Source organism: Acomys minous (genome assembly GCF_964271855.1).
Source record: "Acomys minous genome assembly, chromosome: 12".
Classification (NCBI taxonomy): Eukaryota; Metazoa; Chordata; class Mammalia; order Rodentia; family Muridae; genus Acomys; species Acomys minous.
Genome location: NC_140493.1, coordinates 3,228,853 through 3,249,745, shown reverse-complemented (window position 1 = coordinate 3,249,745; position 20,893 = coordinate 3,228,853). Strand labels below are relative to the sequence as shown.

The window sequence follows — 20,893 nt, the reverse complement described above, 5'->3', positions numbered from 1 at the left end:
TATTTATTATTTTGTTTGCTTTTAGAGACAGAGTTTCTCTATGTAGACCAGGCTGGCCTCAAAGTCAGAGATCTGCCTGCCTCTGTCTCCTGAGTGCTGGGATTAAAGCCAGGTTTTCCTTATTACATCTTCATTTATTATTGTGGGCATCCGTGGGTGTCTGACACATGTGAGCATGAGTGGGCCTGCTCCCGTGGCTGACAGGATATCTTGTCAGGCAAGGGCTTCCACCAGACACCACGGGGCCACCCTTCCCTTCTCACGTCCCCTGTCCTTCTGTCCTGAGGTCAAAGCTGTAGTCCCTCTGCACCCAGCCAGGCTTTGCGGCCTCCACGCTCACCCCTGCACATCCAAGACGCCTTCCTGCACGGCCTGCTCAGCCCGCAGCACTCCAAAAGTCCTTGCCGAGCAAGACAAGGCGGAAGCGGAAGCGGTGTAGGGCTAATAACCAGCATGCACTGCGCGGCCTCGTCGCCGCCGCCATCTTGGGGCCTGCAGGCGCCATGCGGTCGTGGGTCTCGGCGCTGCTGTGCCTGAGCGTTGCCGTCATCGTGTACTCGCTGCATTCGCTGGCCCTCAGGGAGAGCCCCAGCCCGGCGCAGGGACAGGCCACCACGCAAGGGCCGAAGGTCAGGACCCCGGAAGAGGAGCAGCCTGACACGAAGGGCAGTACCTGGCATGCGCAGCCTCACCCCAGAGACTCAGCACTCAGCTGCGCTCAGACCCGTGGGAGCCCCCGGCAGTGACAGCTCGGGACGGTTCGGCGTTTCATGAACAGACTTATTAGTGCTCGTGGCTCAGAGGGCTGCTGGGTGCCCCTTCTGCGTGTAGCTGAGGGCAGTTACTCAACGGGCAAGGGTGGTACAGCGCGTGGCTCTTGACTTATCAATTGCAACTTTTGTTTGCTTTGTGCCCGTGATTGTGCCAGGAGCTTATTTATATACGTGCTACCCACAACGTGAAGCCTTATGCCTTTCTCACACACATGCTCTCACACACACACACACACACACACACACACACACACACATCACACATCACACTTTTGAAGCAAGGTCTCACTATAGAGGCCAGGCTGGCCTGGAACTCTGATATTCCTGTCTGGTCCTCTAGAATGCTGGGGTGACAAATGTTTAACGCTTTTAATGCCAGCACTGGGTAGGGAGAGGCAGCGATCTCTGAGTTCAAGGTCAGCCTGGTCTACAAAGAGAAACTCTGTCTCAGAAACCTGAACAGTCAAGCCAAGCAAACAAAAGCCCCAAGCGTGCACTACCAGGCTGGCCGGGTCCCAGGCTCGTAATCACTATTTCACAAACAAAAGCACTTTGCTTGGCCAGTGAAACTTATTTCATGAGCCATAGAGTTATTAATAAATTATGTTGAACGCCAGGCGGTGGTGGCGCACGCCTTTAATCCCAGCACTCTGGAGGCAGAGGCAGGTGGATTGCTGTGAGTTTGAGGCCAGCCTGGTCTACAAAGAGAGTCTAGGGGGCTGGAGAGATGGCTCAGAGGCTAAGAGCACTGTCTGATCTTCCAGAGGTCCTGAGTTCAATTCCCAGCAACCACACGGTGGCTCATAACCATCTATAATGAGATCTGATGCCCTCTTCTGGCCTGCAGGTGCACATGCAGACAGAACATTGTATACATAATAATAAATAAATTAAAGAGAGAGTGAGTCTAGGACAGCCTAGACAGCACAGAGAAACCCTGTCTCAGAAAACAAACAAAACAAAACAAAACAAAAAACAAAATTATGTTGATTTTTGTTTCTTCCTGAGTAGTCAAGTATAGCATGTTTCTCTTAATTCCTTTGCCATTCAGAATTTTGGCTTGCTTCATATTTGGCTTGCCTCATCAGTGTCTACATTGAAATTTAAAGGATTATGGGTTTTTATTTATTTATTTTTTATTTCATGAACATTGGTGTGAGGGTGTCAGATCCCCTGGAACTGGAGTTACAGACAGTTGTGAGCTGCCATGTGGGTGCTGGGAATCGAACCTGGGTCATGTGGAAGAACAGACAGTGCTCTTAACCACTGAGCCATCTCTCCAGCCCCATAAAGGATCATGTTAATCAGGTTAGGAAATAACACACAGCGTGGATGTTTATTCCAAATAATGTTTTGTTTTTAGATTGTGGAATAGCACCACTTAGGGGTGCGATGGAAGGCTCTCGGATTATAGGAGGCACAGAAGCTGGCGTTGGCTCGTGGCCGTGGCAGGTTAGCCTGCAGATTCAAGATGGCGACCTTCTTGCGCATGTGTGTGGTGGAGCTCTAGTGAGAGACAGGTGGGTCCTCACAGCTGCCCACTGCACTAAAGAGACTGGGTATGTATTCACAAGGTGACTCCTGTTTTCTTCTCTTTGGAGTAATTTGAAATGGTAGAGCATCAGCTGACTTTAGTTAAGCACGGTGGCCACAAGTAGCTATGTACACATTACACTGCAGTTGTTGAAGTGAGTTCTTTACATCACAGGTTGGCACCTTTTCCTGTGGATGTTTTATAGGGGGCAGCTTTGTCTATAATTTTATAGGGTTTACAGTCTGTCATATAATTGTATATAAGCAGGAAACACACAATTAAATGGCTGTTGCTGTGATCCCATTAAATCATACATATAATTACATACGTGTTTGTGTAAAGACATACTTTGCCCACGGGTCGCATAAGAGCAAGGCAGGCCAAGGTTAATCTTTATTATTTGAGCTCTGGAGACCCCTGGGCCTCATTTGCATCGGGTCGTAAAATCTCATCTTCATGTGGTCTCTGTGACCCAAAGCTCCCCCTGTGACCAGTGCCGTCCTCCTCACCCTCCGTCCTAGTGATCCCGTGGGGGGCGGGGGGAGTTAGGATAGACTTTTGTTTTCTTTGTTTTTTGAGACAAGGTTTCTCTGTGTAGCCCTGACTGTCCTAGAACTCACTCTATAAGCCAGGCTGGCCTTGAGCTCAGAGAGATTCCTCCTGCCTCTACCTCCCGAGGCGTGTGCCACCGTCACCTGGCTGACAGACTTGACTTTTGGTTTTGTTGTTGTTGTTGTTGTTTTTGAGACAGGGTTTCTCTGTGTTAGCCCTGGCTGTCCTAAACTTGCTTTGTAGACCAGGCTGGCCTCGAACTCACAGAGACTCACCTGCCTCTGCCTCCCGAGTGCTGGGATTGCAGGTGTGTGCCACCATGCCTGGCTTCCCTCCCCCTCCCTCCCCGCCCCTGTTTTGTTTTGCTTTGCTTTCTTTTTTTTTTTTAAAAGATTTATTATTTATACAGCATTCTGCCTGCATGTACACCTGCAGGCCAGAAGAGAGCACCAGATCACATTATAGATGGCTGTGAGCCACCATGTGGGTGCTGAGAATTGAACTCAGGACCTCTGGAAGAACAGACAGTGCTCTTAACCGCTGAGCCATCTCTCCAGCCCTTGTTTTGCTTTTCAAGACAGGGTTTCTGTATGTAGTCTTGGTTATCCTGGAACTTGCTCTGTAGAACAGGCTGGCCTCAAACTCACAGAGATCCACGTGCCTCTGCCTCATAAGTATTTTTGTTTGGTTGGTTTTTTGGTTTTTGGTTTTGTTGTTGTTGTTTTGTTTTGCTTTGTTTTCATGTATGAGTACTCTATTTGTGTGCATACATGCACACCAGAAGAGGGCATCGGATCCTAGTATAGATGGCTGTGAGCCATCATGTGGTTGCTGGCAGTTTAACTCAGGACCTCTGAAAGAGCAGACAGTGCTCTTAACTACTGAGCCATCTCTCCAGCCCCAAGCGGTAACACTCTTAACCGCTGAGCCACCTCTCCAGCTCAGAAGCATGTCTCTAGGAGGTTGGTGAGCGGGAGGGCAGAGCGTGGGCATAGGCAGGCAGCCATGAGCTTCTGTTTTATTTTTTCTGCCCTGTTCCCTCTTTCTACTAAATTAATACTTCACAACCCCAGCTCAGCCACGGCCCATCTCCATGCTGCATTCTGTGTCCTGATCTTTCACTCCAGATCCTGTTATTGATTGGCTTTCTCACTCACAGGGACCCCCCCCCTTCTCCCCCACCTCACAAGTGCTGGGATTACAGGCATGTGACACCTCACCCAGCTTTCTCATCAACTTTTGTGATGGATTATCTGATTGGCCCAGCCGAACTTTTCATTCTAGATGAAGGCAACACTGACCAGTTCATTAATGGGCCATCCTTTGGTTGAGGATCCATGCCTGGCCCACAGAACTGTGGGAAAGGCTAAGGGTACCTCGGTGACAACACAGGTGACTCACAGATCAGTCTTCCTTGGTCAAGCATATAGCTGTATCACACCTAAGCACCAGTGTATACTTCTAGCAAAGGGAGAGGATTTTGTTGTTGTTTTTGTGGTGCTGGAGGCTGAACCTAAGGCTTTACATGCACCAGGCGAGTATCCCAGGACTGAGCTTTGAATTCTAGCACTGAAAAGTGTGTGCAGGGGGATGGCAGTGGCATCGTCCTAGGGCAGAACCGCAGGACTTGACCTGTGATGCAGCTCCCGCCCCTGCAGGAGTGACCTTCGGTATTTAGTTCTCTTCGCTCTCACTTCTCACTTATTTCCTTATCTTCTTTGCTGCCTCTGTGCTTGCGTGTGAGAGGCTGTCTAGACTAGGTGAATTGTGGTGGGGCCTGCTCTAACTGAGGGAGGTGGCTTTCCCCCAAGACTGAGGAGAGCAGGCTGAGCACTGGCATTCCTGCCCCCTGCTTCCTGCCACCGGAAGCTCCCAGCGCCATGCGCCCCCCGCCGCGATGGAGGGCACAGTAGGACATGAACAGCGTGCACCCTCCCTGCATTGCCTTGAGTGGCGTCTGCCCCAGAGTGAGACAAAACTAGTAAAACTTCGTCTCAAAGAAACAAATCAGTCCTGCCTCATGTGAGTACCATATATTCACCCGTTTTCTTTTTGGTTTAATTTTTTAAAATTCTACTGCTAAGATCCAGATGTTTTATTCTTGTATATTTCTAAAAACTAGGAGCTTGAGAGGTGGCTCTGTGGCTAAAGCCTGGCTGCTGTCGCAGAGGCCTAGTTTTGGCTCCCAGCGTCCACATAGCGGCTCACAACCGCCTGGGACCTTGTTTTCAGGGAATCCGATCCCCTCTTCTGTCATTGTGGAACATTAGGCACACACGTGGTGCGCAGTCAGTACATACAGAGAACACCTGTAACACAAAAGATCAAAATAAATAAACTGAAATACATATAAAAGTAGAGGAAATATTTTCCCATGTGCTTAGCATACAGCTTCAAGTTTTAAACTTACACCTCATCTTTTAATGACTTTTATTAGCATGTTTTAATTACTCATAACTTCGCCATGACATCTTAACACACATATATCATGTATTCACTGGTGTGCCCCTCGTCGTCTCCACCTGCGCCTTATGCGTGCTGGGCCTGCGCTCTGGAGAGCTAAGCTCCTAACCTTCGCTTCCATTCCTTTGAAGCAAGTCCCAGATGTGTCACGTAAACTATCTTAAAGACAGCGTCTCTTTACTTAAAATAATTCTCTTTTCTTTTGTTTTTTTTTTTTGTTTTGTTTTTTGTTTTTCAAGACAGGGTCTCTCTGTGTAGCCTTGGCTGCTCTGGACTTGCTTTGTAGACCAGGCTGGCCTCGAACTCACAGAGATCCGCCTGCCTCTGCCTCCTCAGTGCTGGGAGTAAAGAAGTTCTCGGTGACTGGAATCTGCTGAATTTCCTATCCCACTTCTCTTTCTCCCCCCACTGCATGAGGAAGTTGGGCTTGCATTTTATACCTTCATGTCAGGTGAAATACACTTAACACTTTGTTGTCAGTTCAATGTAAAAAACAAAACAAAACAAAATCAGCCAGGCGTGGTGGCGCACGCCTTTAATCCCACAGAGGCAGGCGATCTCTGTGAGTTCGAGGCCAGCCTGGTCTACAAAGTAAGTCCAGGACAGCCAGGGCCGCACAGAGAAACCCTTTCTCGAAAAAACAAAAAACAAAAACCCCCCAAAATCTAGTGGAAATGTATTTACGCGACCCAGTCTGTCTGTCTTTCAGAGACCCCCTGAAGTGGAGGGCTGTGGTTGGAACCAGCGACCTCTCCCAGAGCCGCCACCGCTCCAAGAGTTTCCGCGTGACAGCCATCCTCACCCAGCCGGCCTTTGTCCTGGAGACGTTCGTAAACGACATCGCACTGTTCCGTTTAAAGAAAGCCGTGAGGTATAACGCCTACGTCCAGCCTATTTGTCTGCCTTTTGGTGTTTTCCAGAAACTGGACCAAAACACAACATGTTTTATAAGTGGCTGGGGAAGGACCAGAGAAGGAGGTAACTATAGCCTGACCCCAACTGATGCACTTCCTGTAGCGGCAGGGGAGGGCGTTCACACATAGTCTCCTGGGTGCATGTCTTTCAAGCTGCTGATTGAGTAGTGCTCCGCCCGCGCTAGGCAAGCAATCTAACACTGAGTTTTATTCTTTCCCCATTTTATATATTTATTTATTTTTCCTTTTACCTCTTTACCCACCTAAAAGCTAAAAAATTGATTTTGTTTTGTTTGTTTTTCAAGATAATGTTTCTCTGTGTAACCTTGGCTGTCCTAGAACTTTCTCTGTAGACCAGGCTGGCCTTGAACTCACAGAGATCAGCCTGTCTCTGCCTCCCTGAGTGCTGAGGTTAAAGGAGTGTGCCACAGTGCCCTGCTAAAAAAACAACATTAAAAAAAAAACATTTTTTTACTTTGTATTTTCTTCCTTATTGGAGAGAGAAATGTCTTTGCATAAGCAGAGGTATGGAAGATCCCTAGTTATAAACACCAAAATGCTTAAACTAACATTAGACTTGAGAGTGACAGTCTGCAGCTCACGACTCAGAGTTGATGGGGACAATGACATGAGCTCAAGGAGGAAGCAGGCTCCATACTGCTCTGGCCTGCACACCTGCACCGTGGCACGCAGATACCCCACCCCACAGTAACAGTGCTGCGTAAGGATCAAGGGTGGTGTCAGAAAGTCACCTGGGCAGAGAGCCACGCACACAGGCAGTGCTAACCTTGAGAGCATTTGCCAAACCCAACAGGGAGACTGACTCGAGTGCTTTTGTGGACCTTGGGGAGCTGAGCAAGAAGAGACGCCCATAAAGCTCCAGCCCTGACTTACTGCTGAGCACAGAGTCAGCACAGCACAGCACACTTGAGACATGACAGGCCTCAGGCCTTTAACGGCACTCTGCGGGCTGGTTAGGTTGCAGGGGAGAATTTAGCCCTCAGAGGAATTCTGTAATGGAAAGCACTCTCATCTTTTGGACCCGGAGACTGTGGGAAGACATAGGACAGCACTAACTTTAAAAAGACCTGGGGGTCTAGAGAGATGGCCTGGTGCGTAAGAGCCCTGGCTGCTCTTTCAGAGAAGCCTGGTTCAAGTCCCACCACCAACATGGCAGCTCACAACTGTCTGTAACTCCAGTTCATTTGTTTTTGGTTTTTTTTTTGTTTGTTTGTTTGTTTTTTAAGGCAGGGTTTCTCTGTGTAGCCCTGGCTGTCCTGGACTCACTTTGTAGACCAGACCAGCCTCGAACTCACAGCGATCCGCCTGCCTCAGCCTCTTGAGTGCTGGGATTAAAGGCGTGCGCCACCACGCCTGGCTTGTAACCCCAGTTCTTAGGGAACTGATACCCTTGGGCAAGATAGGCATCCGGTGCATAGACAGACATGCAGGCAAAACACTCATACATGTAAAATAATAATGAAATAAATCTGGAAAGAAAAGCAAGCAGGAATGGCTACACTAATATTATAAAGTAGACTGGGCCAGATAAAATTACCAGTATGCTGAGGAGCCCTGGGTAACCATTAAAGGCTCAGTGCACCACAAGCAGCAACTGGAAATATGCAGGGCCAGAGGGCGTGGCTTCTTTACTATGAAGCCCAAGCCGCACAGGTGCTCAATCCTCCTAGCCCAGCCTCCTGAGCCTGCCTTAAAACAAAACGAAAACGAGAGACATGGAGAAAGAGTAATACCTACAACAAAATAGCCGCAGAAGCCCAGTAAAGTCTTATTGGGGGTGGGGTCAGCAAAATGACTCAAGTCTGCTGATCTGGATTAGACCCCAGGGACCCACTTGGTGGAGGAGAAAACTGACTCCAGCAAGTTCAACTCTGACCTTTATATGTAAGCACATGCATGGGTGCACAGTGGCAACTTTGACTTTAGTTACATACATGTAATCACTGCAGGAGACGGCGTAAAAATGCACTGGATCTCTGCCTCATGTATAATATGCACCATGCTATAGCTACAATTAGCCACAAAATTGTTTGGAAAGGACTCACACGTAACCAGAGAATTATCTTTTTGTATCCCAAGCCCTGACATAGTTAGAAAACCCGTCACATCGGTTGAGGAGGGGACATTTTATTTTAATGTGCAATGGTGACGACCACTCCGGCCCTCGGATCTCAGTCCGAATCCCACCAACTCTGCTGAGACGCAGACTGCAGCTGAGACCTTAAGCAGCAGGCGCTGGCTGTGTCTGGGCCCCCGTTGTAGTGCAGACTGCGCTCAGTTATCCATTCATTGCTTCCTCCAGACAGGGTTTCTCTGTGTAGCCCTGGCTGTCCTGGACTCGCTTTGTAGACCAGGCTGGCCTCCAACTCACAGAGACCCACCTGCCTCTGCCTCCCGAGTGCTGAGATTAAAGGTGTACACCACCTCGCCTGGCAAGACAGGGTCTCTCTGTGTAGCCCTGGCTGTCCTGGGCTAGCTCTCTAGACCAGGCTGAACTCAGAGATCCCCTGCCTCTGCTGCCTGAGTGCTGGCACCACCACTGCCCAGTGCCAGTTGTATTTATAAGAACCCCAATTTTATCCATTCCTTCATAGAGATTAATGGAAAGGAATGTACTACAGGCTGTTTTGTTTTGTAATTATTAAAGTGCAGGGAAGCCAGGTGCCATGAGCAAGAGTCAGCAGAGAAAGACCTTAAAGAGTTCAGATACTGCCTTCCGGAAACAGAAAGCAATCAAGAGATGAAGTTGCCAGGCATGGTGGCGCACGCCTGTAATCCCAGCACTCAGAAGACAGAGGCAGGCAGATCGTTGTGAGTTCGAGGCCAGCCTGGTCTACAAAGTGAGTCCAGGACAGCCAAGACTACACAGAGAAACCCTGTCCTGAAAAACCAGGGAAAAAGAAAATAGAAAAAAGAAAAGGGCAGGGGAGTGGTGCAAGTGGTACAATGTAAATTAATAAGAGAACACTTAGAAAAAAAATAAATAAACCTAGGGCTGTGAAGATGGCTCAGTGCGTAAGAGCACTTGCTGTGCACCCATTTGGAAAACCTAACATGGCTTTTAGCAAGGACAAAGCCCAGGGGAGCTCTACTTCAGGGGATATCCTCGGCCCCTCCCCCCTCAGCCTCCCTCCCTCCCCCCCCCCTCTCTCTCTCACACACACACACACACACACACACACCCAGGTGTCTATAGCTCTGGTGCTATGTGAGTCTCAAAGGACTAAACTAGAAAGCAATAGAGCAGGCCGTCCGTGTCCTGTGGCCACTGAGTGCTGACGGGTGGTGCTCTGCCCCGTCCGTACGCTGGTGTTTTGTTTTGAGCATAAGTATAATATATATATTTGCCAAAATGTAGCCATGTGCTCTTAGATGCCTCAGGGTTAAGAGCACCTGTTCTTGCAGGGGACCTGGCTCCATGCCCAGAGTCTGCATGGTGGCTCAGACTGCAACTGTAGCTCTAGGAGACCACGGCTGTCTTCTGACCTCCACAGGCTGTGGCACACACGGTGCACAGACATACATGCATGCAGGCTCTGGCACACACGGTGCACAGACATACAGACATGCAGGCTGTGGCACACATGGTGCACAGACATACAGACATGCAGGCACTGGCACTCACGGTGCACAGACATACAGACATGCAGGCACTGGCACTCACGGTGCACAGACATACAGACATGCAGGCTCTGGCACACACAGTGCATAGACATACAGACATGCCGGCTCTGGCACACACGGAGCACAGACATACAGACATGCAGGCTCTGGCACACACGGAGCACAGACATACAGACATGCAGGCTCTGGCACACACGGTGCATAGACATACAGACATGCAGGCTCTGGCACACACGGTGCACAGACATACAGACATGCAGGCTCAGGCACTCACGGTACACAGACATACAGACATGCAGGCTCAGGCACTCAACGGTACACAGACATACAGACATGCAGGCTCTGGCACACACGGTGCACAGACATACAGACATGCAGGCTGTGGCACACATGGTGCACAGACATACATGCATGCAGGCTCTGGCACACACGGTGCACAGACATACAGACATGCAGGCTCTGGCACACACGGTGCACAGACATACAGACATGCAGGCACTGGCACACACGGTGCACAGACATACAGACATGCAGGCTCTGGCACACATGGTGCACAGACATACAGACATGCAGGCACTGGCACACACGGTGCACAGACATACAGACATGCAGGCACTGGCACACATGGTGCACAGACATACAGACATGCAGGCTCTGGCACACATGGTGCACAGACATACATGCATGCAGGCTCTGGCACACACGGTGCACAGACATACAGACATGCAGGCTCTGGCACACACGGTGCACAGACATACATGCACGCAGGCACAACACTCACACTCATGAAATATGTGCATGCTGGTCTTCAAAAGGCACAGCTAAGAGAATGGGAGAGACAGGCTGCTCACTAAGAAGCTGCTTTGATACAGACTTCCTGTGAGAGCTGTGAAGAGCTCACACAGCTCAGTGGTGCCTGGGCTGACGTGAAACGACCTCTCACCAAAGGAGGCATATATAGGCAGCCGACCCTAGGTAAGAGGATGTTGACATCACAGTGAGCTACTAAAATGGTCACCACCCAAAAATGGGCAGAACCAGGACTTGGCAAAGATGTGGAAAAACTGGACCGAGCAGAGGTAGTAAAACGGCCGGACATAAGACCAATACATACAAGTATCTTTCATTTCACTTCTATGTACTGGCAAAAATTAGCGCATGTGATTTAACAGTCAGGGCCGGGGATGTGTCTCAGTGAGAGAGCCTGACCCAGCATGGTCTGGACCAGCTCCCTCACACTACAAAAAGTGAGTATGTAAATAAAGCATAATCCAGTGACACACACACACACACACACACACAAAAGCGTGTGCCTTGATGATAGTGAGACTTGGGAAATAAGCATGAGGAGGAGCTGCAGATATCGGAGCCCCCTGCCTCGCTGCTGGGAGCACGAAATGGGGGGCTGCTTTGGAGAACAGTTACAGGTCGGGAGTTCCTGCAAAAGTGACCAACTCTGAGGTGTGCACAGAGAAGAGCTGGGTGTGCATAGCCACGCAGGAACCTCCCACTAGTGTTCATAGCGGCTTTTATTTTACAACAACAAAAAGATGGTAGCCACTGATCATATAGCTCGGAATTCTCTGCAGAGTGCGCTGGACTTGAACTCAGAGACCGGCCTGCCTCTGCTCCTCAGTGCTAGGATTTAAGTACACGCCACTCACTATACCCAGCACTTGTTTGTTTGTTTTTAAAAAGGTATGAACCATCAGGTCCAGCTTTTTATTATTTTTATTTTATTGTGGTTTTGAGCAGGGTCTCTCTACACAGCCCTGGCTGTTCTGGAACTTCCTATGCAGATAGTCTGGCTTTAAACTTAAAGAGGCCTGCCTGCCTCTGCCTCCCAAGTACTGGGATTAAAATAGTGCCACTGTACCCAGCATTTTTATTATGCTTAATTATGTATACACGTGTGTCCATGGTGGGTGTGTACAGTGTCCCAGAAGACCAAAAGAGAGTGTTGGGTCCCCTGGAGCTGGAGTTACAGGAGGTTGGGAGTCACGTGCTGCGAGTGTGAGACTCAAACCCAGGTCCTCTGGAAGAGCAGCAAGTGCTCCTAACCCACAGTAGACTGTTATATAAAGGATAGGCTACTGGCACATAACTCAACATTACCCTAAGTGAAATAAGCTGGACAGATAATGCATTATGTCTACAGTTCCATTTATATAGGAAAGGCCTCAGGCAAACCATAGCAAGTAGGTGATTAGCAAGCAGGCAGGGACAATGCGGGAAAACAGACCTTGACTCAATAATACAGAAATAAAGGCACACCATCCTATCCCTTTATTTTATTTTTTTTTAAAGATGTATTATGTATACGTTGCTCTGCCCACATGCCAGACGAGGACACCAGTTCACACTATAGATGGTTGTGAGCCACCATGTGGTTGCTGGGAATTGAACTCAGGTCCTTTGGAACAGCAGCCAGTGCTCTTAACCTCTGAGCCATCTCTCCAGGCCCCCTTTCTTTAGTAAAGAACATGTTAGCTCTCGTTAAACACTCAGACCCTTACTTTTTCAGATGTCCTAAGTTTTAAAGAGAAGGTCTCACGTAGCCCAGCCTGGCCTTCACCTTGCTTTGTAGCGGAGGGCGGTCTTGAATGTATGCTCCCACCCTTCCCCCTGCGTGCTGGGGCTCACGCCACTGTGGGGCCAACCCCAGGCCTTTGCGCATGCTAGGCGAGCACTCCCTGGGTGAGCTACACACCACTGGCTGCTGTTTATTTATTTTTGAGTCTGAGTCTCACTCTGTGGCCCAGGCTAACCTTGAACCAATAGTAATCCTCCTGCCTCAGCTTTCTTTCAGAGTGCTGGAGTTGTGTGTGAGTCACCACACATGGACAGCACGCCAACATTTTAAATCACTGTCCAAGTGCCTGCGACTCTGACAAGGTAAGCTGAAGGCTCTGTCTGTTCTGCGGCTGACAGGCAATGGTACGAGCATTCTACAAGAAGCAAGAGTGCACTTCATCCCCCGGGACATCTGCAACTCCAACAGGAGCTATGGAGGAGTGGTCCCTAACACCTCCTTCTGTGCAGGACACGAAAACGGCACCTTTGACACGTGCAGGGTAAGACCAAAGCCAGGAGGGACCCGGGCAAAGGCCTTGGCTCTGGGGACCGATCGGGCCCAGTGCAAGCAGACGGCTTCTCTTACTCTTCACTTCAACAACCCAAACCTTAGATTGGACTCCCTGGTCCTTACCCCTGTCAGGGGCAAAAGCAGGCAACACCCATCTCAAACCCGTCCTCTTCCTGTTCCTCCTCTTCTCCTCTTTCAAACTTCATCGTGTGTGTGTGTGTGTGTGTGTGTGTGTGTGTGTGTGTGTGTGTGTGTGTGTGTGTGTGAGAGAGAGAGAGAGAGAGAGAGAGAGAGAGAGAGGGGACATACCTCCTGTATAAGTTGGAACATCAGGCTGAAAGTGTCCTGATTTCCCAAAGCGTTACATTACTACGTTAAGGGGGCATCTTGGTGTGCGGCCTGGAGCTGCCCCAGCAAAGCCCCGGCTCCCTGCGCTGCCTTCCCTGCTTCGGCCGCTGGGGAGGGCACGGGGAGGACGGCTGCCAGAGCAGCTACAGTGTAGCCAGGTTGCCTCAGCTCTGATGACATACAAAGTAAGCAAACCTTGTTGGGGTTTCCGACAGGGAGACAGTGGTGGGCCCCTAATGTGCTACCTGCCGGAACACAGACGGTATTTCGCAATGGGAGTCACCAGTTACGGCCACGGCTGCGGGCAGAGGCATTTCCCAGGCGTCTACAGCAGCCCGGCCTTCTTCCAGCAGTGGCTGACAGATCACTTATCACAGGGGAGCGCTAGGCGTGTGTTTGATATGAACACGGTGCTGAGCCAGGTCCTCCTGGCCCTAGGCTGCACCATCCTTCTAGGAGTGACATAAGGAGGCTGAAGGCGAAGGGTCACCCCATCCCCCCGCTGTGTCCTACGCAAGATCTTTCTTTCCGTGGCTCACTTTAGTGTTCTCACGCCAACATTGTGACAGATACACAGCTGTGAATTCTGGCACCAGATAACAAGCTTTCTTGTTAGAGCCCGGTTGTTTTGTGGTTTAATCATAATCCTGCATTTGCAGTACTTTCCTAGAGTTTGTATAAAATATTCAGTTCACTCTGTACTTTATATGTGTAAATGCCAGTAGATAGTTTACAATTTAACTGAAAAAATATTTTGTTAAACTAATTAAAACACATTTTAAGTGAGATTTCATTTCATCTCCTTATTAGTTTGGACGTGGTGGCAGAGGTGCAAGGTCACTTGGCCCCACTGTTTCTGGGCCTGGGTCAAGGCAGAACCCGATGGCGGGGCGAGGTGGTGAGCAACAGCACCCCCTCATGACAGCCACGAGCAGAGACCAAAGCAACACACTCAGGGATTAAGGTCCAGCCTTAGAACAGCTGAATTTTTCATAGCTGCAAACTGGACATAGCGCAGTCGTGTATCAACAAGTGTTAAGATAACCAAGCAGTGAAGTGAGGAATGGCCCTGAGTACTGCGCCTGCTTACCAAGTCAGCGTGGGGCTGGCCCGGTGTGCAGCGGCCCCGCTGTGCAGTCGCTACCTAGGTAAACGGTGTCCTGTCCCCGGAATTCCAGCCCTCCTCAGGGACATGGGAAGCGAAGAAGACAGAACTGCCTCGAAGCCTCTGGGCCAACTGGTCTGTGGAAACAGGAGAGCCCTCGCAAGGTGGGACGGCAGAAGCCATGGCTGGCGCTCGTCCTCGGCATGGACGTGTGTGCTCCTGTGCTGTTGTTTTATTATTACTTGTGTTATCACTGTGTCTGGCTAGCAGTCAATTAGGACACCGACACTTGTTATATTTAAAGATAGCCTTAGTTAACCTGGGGCAGGGCAGACATTAATCCTCTAAACTACCTCCCATAGTGGGGCCTCAGGCATGGGATCCCTGTCTCAATCCCATGCCATCTGTTTCCAGTAACTTCTATCAAGCTACCTCCCACCCATAATCCCAAATCCTTGCTCATGTTCTTCATCTGGGCCGAATTCTCCATCCACGCCGGCCATGTGCGTCTCCTCCATCTAACCCATGGCGGCTTTCTTCCTCCTTGGGACCTTCCCTGCCCCCCCCCCTTTCTTTTTTTGGTTGTTGTTTTTTGTTTTTTTGAGACAGGGCTTCTCTGTAGAACAGCCTTGGCTGTCCTGGAAGTCCCTCTAGACCAGGCTGGCCTCAAACTCACAGAGATCCACCTGCCTCTGCCTCCCCAGTGCTGGAGTAAAAGGCATGCGCCACCACCACCACCCAACCCACTTTCTTTTTCTTTTTCATCTTTTTTCTTCCCAGGAGTCCTCTCTCTCCAAGCTCACCTATCTCTTTTGTCCTGCCCAGGTGGGGTGGTTTTTTATTCATCAAAAGGTGGGTCACACACACACAAAAAAAATGGGTCACAGAGACAGCAAGCAGTAATTAGCATCAAAATACATTAGACCATCCCCCAACCGTGTGCATACACAATTTTTTTTTTTTGTTTTTTTGGTTTTTTGAAACAGGGTTTCTCTGTGTAGCCTTGGCTGTTCTGGACTCCCTTTGTAGACCAGGCTGGCCTTGAACTCATAGCGATCCGCCTGCCTCTGCCTCCCGAGTGCTGGGATTACAGGCGTGCGCCACCATGGCCGGCTTGTGTACACACAATTTAAAACAAATGTTACCACTGCTTAGGTTTTCTTCTGTGTTCATACTACAGAAACCTCTCTTCCATGTGTGTCAGGGGTCACATGTAACAGTAGTAATGTGCTGGCACACGCAGCAGCCTGGGCACTTCCCAAGGCAGTCTTGCTGAGGGACGGAATCGGGTAGTTCCTACAGCAGGACCTACTCAGGTGAAGTCAGTTTCAAGTGAGAGGAAACAGACCATGGTGGCTCTGGGAGGAGGAAGTCTCGGGAGAGCAGGGTCATGAAGAGCTGAAAGGATGACCTCTGCATGGAGCCGCCCCTCCGTGCAGTCACACCTCAGTGTTAACTAAACGCCTACTTCTCCTTCCAAAAATCTCTTCTGAACGTGCAGCCTGTTGGGCCTGGAGAAACCCTTGAGTGGCTAAGGGCATCTGCCACTCTTGCCAAGGCTCACGGCTGACTGTAACTCCAGTCCTAGGGGCCTGATGCCCTTGTCTGGCTCTGCAGGCACCAGGCACACACGTGGTGCACACACACACAGGCAAAATGCTCAAATGTATAAACTCAAAAATAATAATTAGGGACAAGGTGTGGTGGCGCACGTCTCTAATCCCAGTGCTGGGGAGGCAGAGGCAGGCAGACCTCTGAGAGTCCAAAACCAGCCTGGTCTCCATAGCGAGTTCCAGGACAGCCAGGGCTATGCAGTGGGAGCCTGTCTCAAAATACCAAAACCCAAATAGAAAATAATAACAGCTCTCAACAGCCACTGAGCGCCATCGAGACAGCGCTGGGGAAAGTGAGAGCTGGCCAGGCGCTGGGTGACTCTGAGCCTCGAAGAGGAAAACCAATTAAACACAGGCAAAGAAGCCTAGAGGCAAAATGTCCTCACAGGCATCACTGTGCAAACCTGCCTTGAGGAGCACAAGAGGTAACACCCGTGTTTCTGCCAGCTCCTCGGCTCCTCAGCGTCCTGTAAGGAGAGCTCAGGGAAGGGGGGGGGGGACGGGGGGAGGGGGACGGGGACGGGGACCATGGCTGGTGGTGAAGAAAAGAAGAAATCTGAACACCCTGCAGAGGTTGACAGCCTTGTTATAAAAGAGACATTGTTAGGACTCTGCTTCAGTCCGCCCACCTGTGATGTCATTGCTTACCTGCCATGGGGGCGTGGCCCTGCCAGGGCCATCCATATAAAAGGACAAAAAAAGCCTAACTGGACAAATTGGACACCCAGAGAATCATTGTCTCACATTGCTGAACACAAGGTGAGGTCAGTCTCTTCCGTGCTCACCTTCCACAGAGACAGCCTCTCGTCCTCTGTGCCTGATACCAGACTGTCTGCCCATGGTGCCATGCTGCCACAGGAGACAACTGGGACATGGTCTATTTACTGAGCTATGACTTAACTAGTCATCTCTGTCATTTTTATTAATGCATAGATTCCTTCAGGTTACAATTTATCCTCCTCAGGTCTCTGATCCCATTGAGGGCTAAGCTGATGTTAGTTTGAAAGCTAGAAAACAGACAACCATCTCCTTAGCCCAAAGTAATCTGCCATATTAGTTCACTGTTCAACTCATTAGCTAGTTAAGACTACTAGATACTACATCTCTTATTTAAAAGACAAACAGGTTTGTCTTACAGACCGCAGGTTAAAGACAAACAGGCTTCAAATACCTTCCCAGCCCTCTTCCTATGCAGGAGACCAAACTTTTAAACTGTCAGGTCTGTATACAAGAAAGTAGGGCTGGAGAGATGGCTCAGAGGTTAAGAGCACCGGCTGCTCTTCCAAAGGTCCTGAGTTCAATTCCCAGCAACCACATGGTGGCTCACAACCATCTATAATGAGATCTGGTGCGCTCTGTACATGCAGACAGGTGCACATGTAGGCAGAGCACTGTATATATAATAAAAATATTTTTTTAAAAAGTTGGTAAATGCAGGTTATAAAGGTCAACATAGCTAAAAGGATACTTTCTTCCTGTTGCTGTGCTATTGTATTAACTGTTCAGAGCGCTGACACTGAGCTCTAGTCTAGTTAACTATGGCAAAACATTCCACTATATGATCCCTATCATAGTTCCGAGCTCAAGGTGTTAAATTTCCTTTTGTCTTTTTCTTAAAATGTCTCTCATTGTGCTTAAATTATCTAGTCTTCTGAGCAGAGGGCAGAAGCCCTGCTTTCATGATGTTCACTGATGCTAAGTGAGCTTTTGCCTTCTGCTCTACAGGAGATTTCTGTCCTCCCCATGTTACTGTTCCCCAGAGGCCAGAAAGGCTTCTGCCTTCCCTGTGCCCACCTCAGAGTTTCCCCAAGCCTCTACCATGCTATATGTCTACTGCCTTTTCCTACAATGTGCACATGTCTAACAGTGCTGCAGAGGAAATCCATCTCCAAGGCAAATGGAATCCAGATCAGCACTGTCAATCACCTGCCACCTGTCTCTGAGGGTGGGACTCCTCCCCCTTTTCACTGGTTTTGGGACTCCCCTCTCCCTAACTACCTGATTGCCACCTTTCTGCACCCAACACCAGCTGACAACCCCGGTCTGCATGACTGGCTGTTTCTAACCTACAACTAGGACTATTTTCACTGGGTGAAACCGCTGCTCCCACTGCCCAGCGCTGCCACCACTGCCGCTGCCCATGAAAAACAGCTCATCCGCCACTTGTCCAGGCTCCTTAAGATGCCTTCTGAGAATTTCAAATCCCTACACCCACATTAAGGGCTTCTAAGATACATGCCTCTGCACGTACAGATCCAAAACTAAACTGTTTTAATTATTGCCAGCAATCGGGTAAAAATGGAAGGAAGCTCCCCATTTTTCTTTGCTCTTCCAAAATTTTCACACATTGTCAACATTGTTTCAAGCCTTTCCTCTTTGCTCTCCCAAGAGTTTCAAATGTATACCTACAGGAAATTTTCTCCCTGACCTACTAACTTTGTCTTCTGCCCACGTATGTTCCAGTATCCTGCCAGACTGCCTACATCTGGAACATCATCGAAGCAGCTGCCCACAAATGCTCCCGCCCAACCTCAGAAATCGTGCCAGCTGGGTCCGCATTGCTCCTCCGAGCTGGACCTGCACTGCCCTTCCCAGCTGCAGATGTTCTCAGACCCTGGACAGCAAACAAACAGCCTGTTCTTCCGGAACCTGGCCAACATTTCAGCCTTTTAATCCCCTCTCACCACCCTTCTGTCAGCAAGAAGTAGTTAGGACAATTACTTCACCCTTATCCATTTACAAAAGGCTGAGAAGGTGTGCTCCAGGCCAGGGACAAATAGCTCCAGGTTCCCCCAGCACTCCTCGGTCCCTGTCTGCTGCAGGACATGGCTGACATAGCCTGCCCTCCACCTTAAACTTTCAGGGCAGAGCTTTTCCTTCCTCTTCACCATATAATCTGGGCATTTGTTGCTATTGCTTTTTTTCTATCTTTTCTCCCTTACCTACATTTATATACTTTAACTTAACTTATATACAAACAATCCAGTGTTCCTTTTTTTTTTTTTTTTTGAGACAGGGTTTCTCTGTGTAGCCTTGGCTATCCTGGACTCACTTTGTAGACCAGGCTGGCCTCGAACTCACAGTGATCCGCCTGCCTCTGCCTCCCGAGTGCTGGGATTAAAGGCGTGAGTCGCTGCCACCACCACCACTGCTGCCGCGCAGCTTCTGGTGGGATTTTCAACAGCCACTAGCCTTGCCTGGTACAGTCCGGGGGTTGTAACATGGCGTTAACATTTAGTTATATATGGGGATGGTTGTGTGTATGTGTGGGTTTTTGAGATATTTTTTTTTCATCTTCGGTTGCGTCTGATGCAGTTTATCTGAAGATCACCCTGTTCTGCTAACTGTGTACCATTCTGTAATTGCAGAAACAAAAACCCAGAACAAACCCAAAAAATCCTGCAACTCTTTTGTTGATATTTTGAATGCTTCTAAGTGAATACAATTTTTTTATTAAAAAAAAAATTAAGATAGAGAGATTAAACCAGTTAACACCCTCCCCTGGCCTCTACACATATATGCATAAACTCCAGCACGCGCACATGGGATAATTGTCAGAATACTCTTGTTTGTTTGTGACCGGTCTGTCCATTCTATGGTCCTGAGAGGCATGCTGTAGAATTCTGTAGACCAGGCTGGCCCCGAACTCATGGAGGTCTGTCTGCCTCTGCCTTGCCAGTGCTGGGATTAAGGTGTGTGCCACCAGGCCCAGCTGTTGTATTTGTAAAGTATGTGCAGTGTAGGGCATAGGAAATGTGAGTAGACTTTAACACACACACACACACACACACACACACACACACACACACACCCTACCTGGATTAGGGATTAGTGACAGAGTAGTTCTCTGGCATTGGAAAGGCCCTGGCTCAGTCCTCTGTTCCACCCACCTCTCACCTGCTCAGCCAGTGCCCACCACTCTTATGTCTTAGGATGCCAGTGTCCTGTCGGCTGCCCCAGATGCATCATCAGATGCCCTGGCTGTGCTCTGCCTCAGGGCCATTTTATCACTTTCTTGATCGACTTGCTGGAGCGTGTAGGCATATTAATTTCATAAATCTCCTGGTCATGTCTGTCCTGTTATCATTCACATACCAGTGTTACTTAGAATTGCTTAGACAGTTCTCTTCGTTTGTTTAAGAACAAGAGCACACAGGAAAAATGGCGGCAAACGATTTAAAAGCAATTTATCTTCTTGTGAGTTTATGACCCAAAAAATAATGGAGAAATCAATGCAGCGGGGCATTGTAGCAGAGACCTGCGACCTTAGTGCTTGAGGGATCAAAGCGGAATCAAGGCCAGCTTGGATTCAAAGAAGTGAAGTTTTGTTTGGCAAAACTCCAAACAAACCCCAAACCACCAGACAGGTTCGGCAACTCTTCCATAAAACCCACCAGGCTCCAGCTGTAACTGTTCCCTGGGCACTACTGCCCTGAGTCAGCTGAGTTACATAATAACCAAGTATAATGAACGCGAAGATCAACAGTTGCACTTTAAATTGATAGGTGGCTCGAAGCAGTGACTTAGCAAGGAGCCTGAACTAACTTCCGACCGCCACAGTTTAGAATGGAATCTGAGCAATTGTAGGTTTCCTTCCACTTCCTTTATTAAAACAAAACAAAACAAAAACTGAGTTTGGGGTGGGTGCAGCGGGAAGAGGAAAGAGGAGGGGCCTCAGCTGCCTCTTTATCTCCTTCCCTGGTACTGTGACGCGCTCCACGCGGTGACTCTTCCTAGAAAAGGCTTGGACGGGTGGTGTGAAGTACGCACAGCACACAGCCATCCGCAGCCGGAGACCAGCAGCAGCCTCCACACCCAAACAAGTGCAGGCAGGACCGGAGTCGGAGCCGAGGCTGTAACC

General features: G+C 49.2%; 1 protein-coding gene across 4 annotated transcripts; it reads left to right on the top strand.

Annotated features, from left to right (window-relative positions):
* The first annotated feature begins 1 nt into the window (after nucleotide 1).
* Nucleotides 2-20,862, top strand: TMPRSS12 (transmembrane serine protease 12). Of its 4 annotated transcripts, none has more exons than XM_084751503.1 (5): nucleotides 2-666; nucleotides 2,137-2,332; nucleotides 6,016-6,193; nucleotides 12,813-12,955; nucleotides 18,496-20,862. In XM_084751503.1, the coding sequence occupies exons 1-5, from the start codon at nucleotides 504-506 to the stop codon at nucleotides 18,863-18,865; spliced, it is 1,050 nt and encodes a 349-aa protein (XP_084607629.1). In that variant the 5' UTR covers nucleotides 2-503; the 3' UTR covers nucleotides 18,866-20,862. The 4 variants fall into 4 exon arrangements, with proteins under 4 accessions (XP_084607629.1, XP_084607632.1, XP_084607631.1 ...); XM_084751506.1 differs by having other exon boundaries at nucleotides 6,032-6,300; nucleotides 18,496-18,794; XM_084751505.1 differs by lacking the exon at nucleotides 18,496-20,862 and adding an exon at nucleotides 13,530-14,107 and having other exon boundaries at nucleotides 2,137-2,293; nucleotides 6,032-6,300.
* Nucleotides 20,863-20,893: the final 31 nt, after the last annotated feature.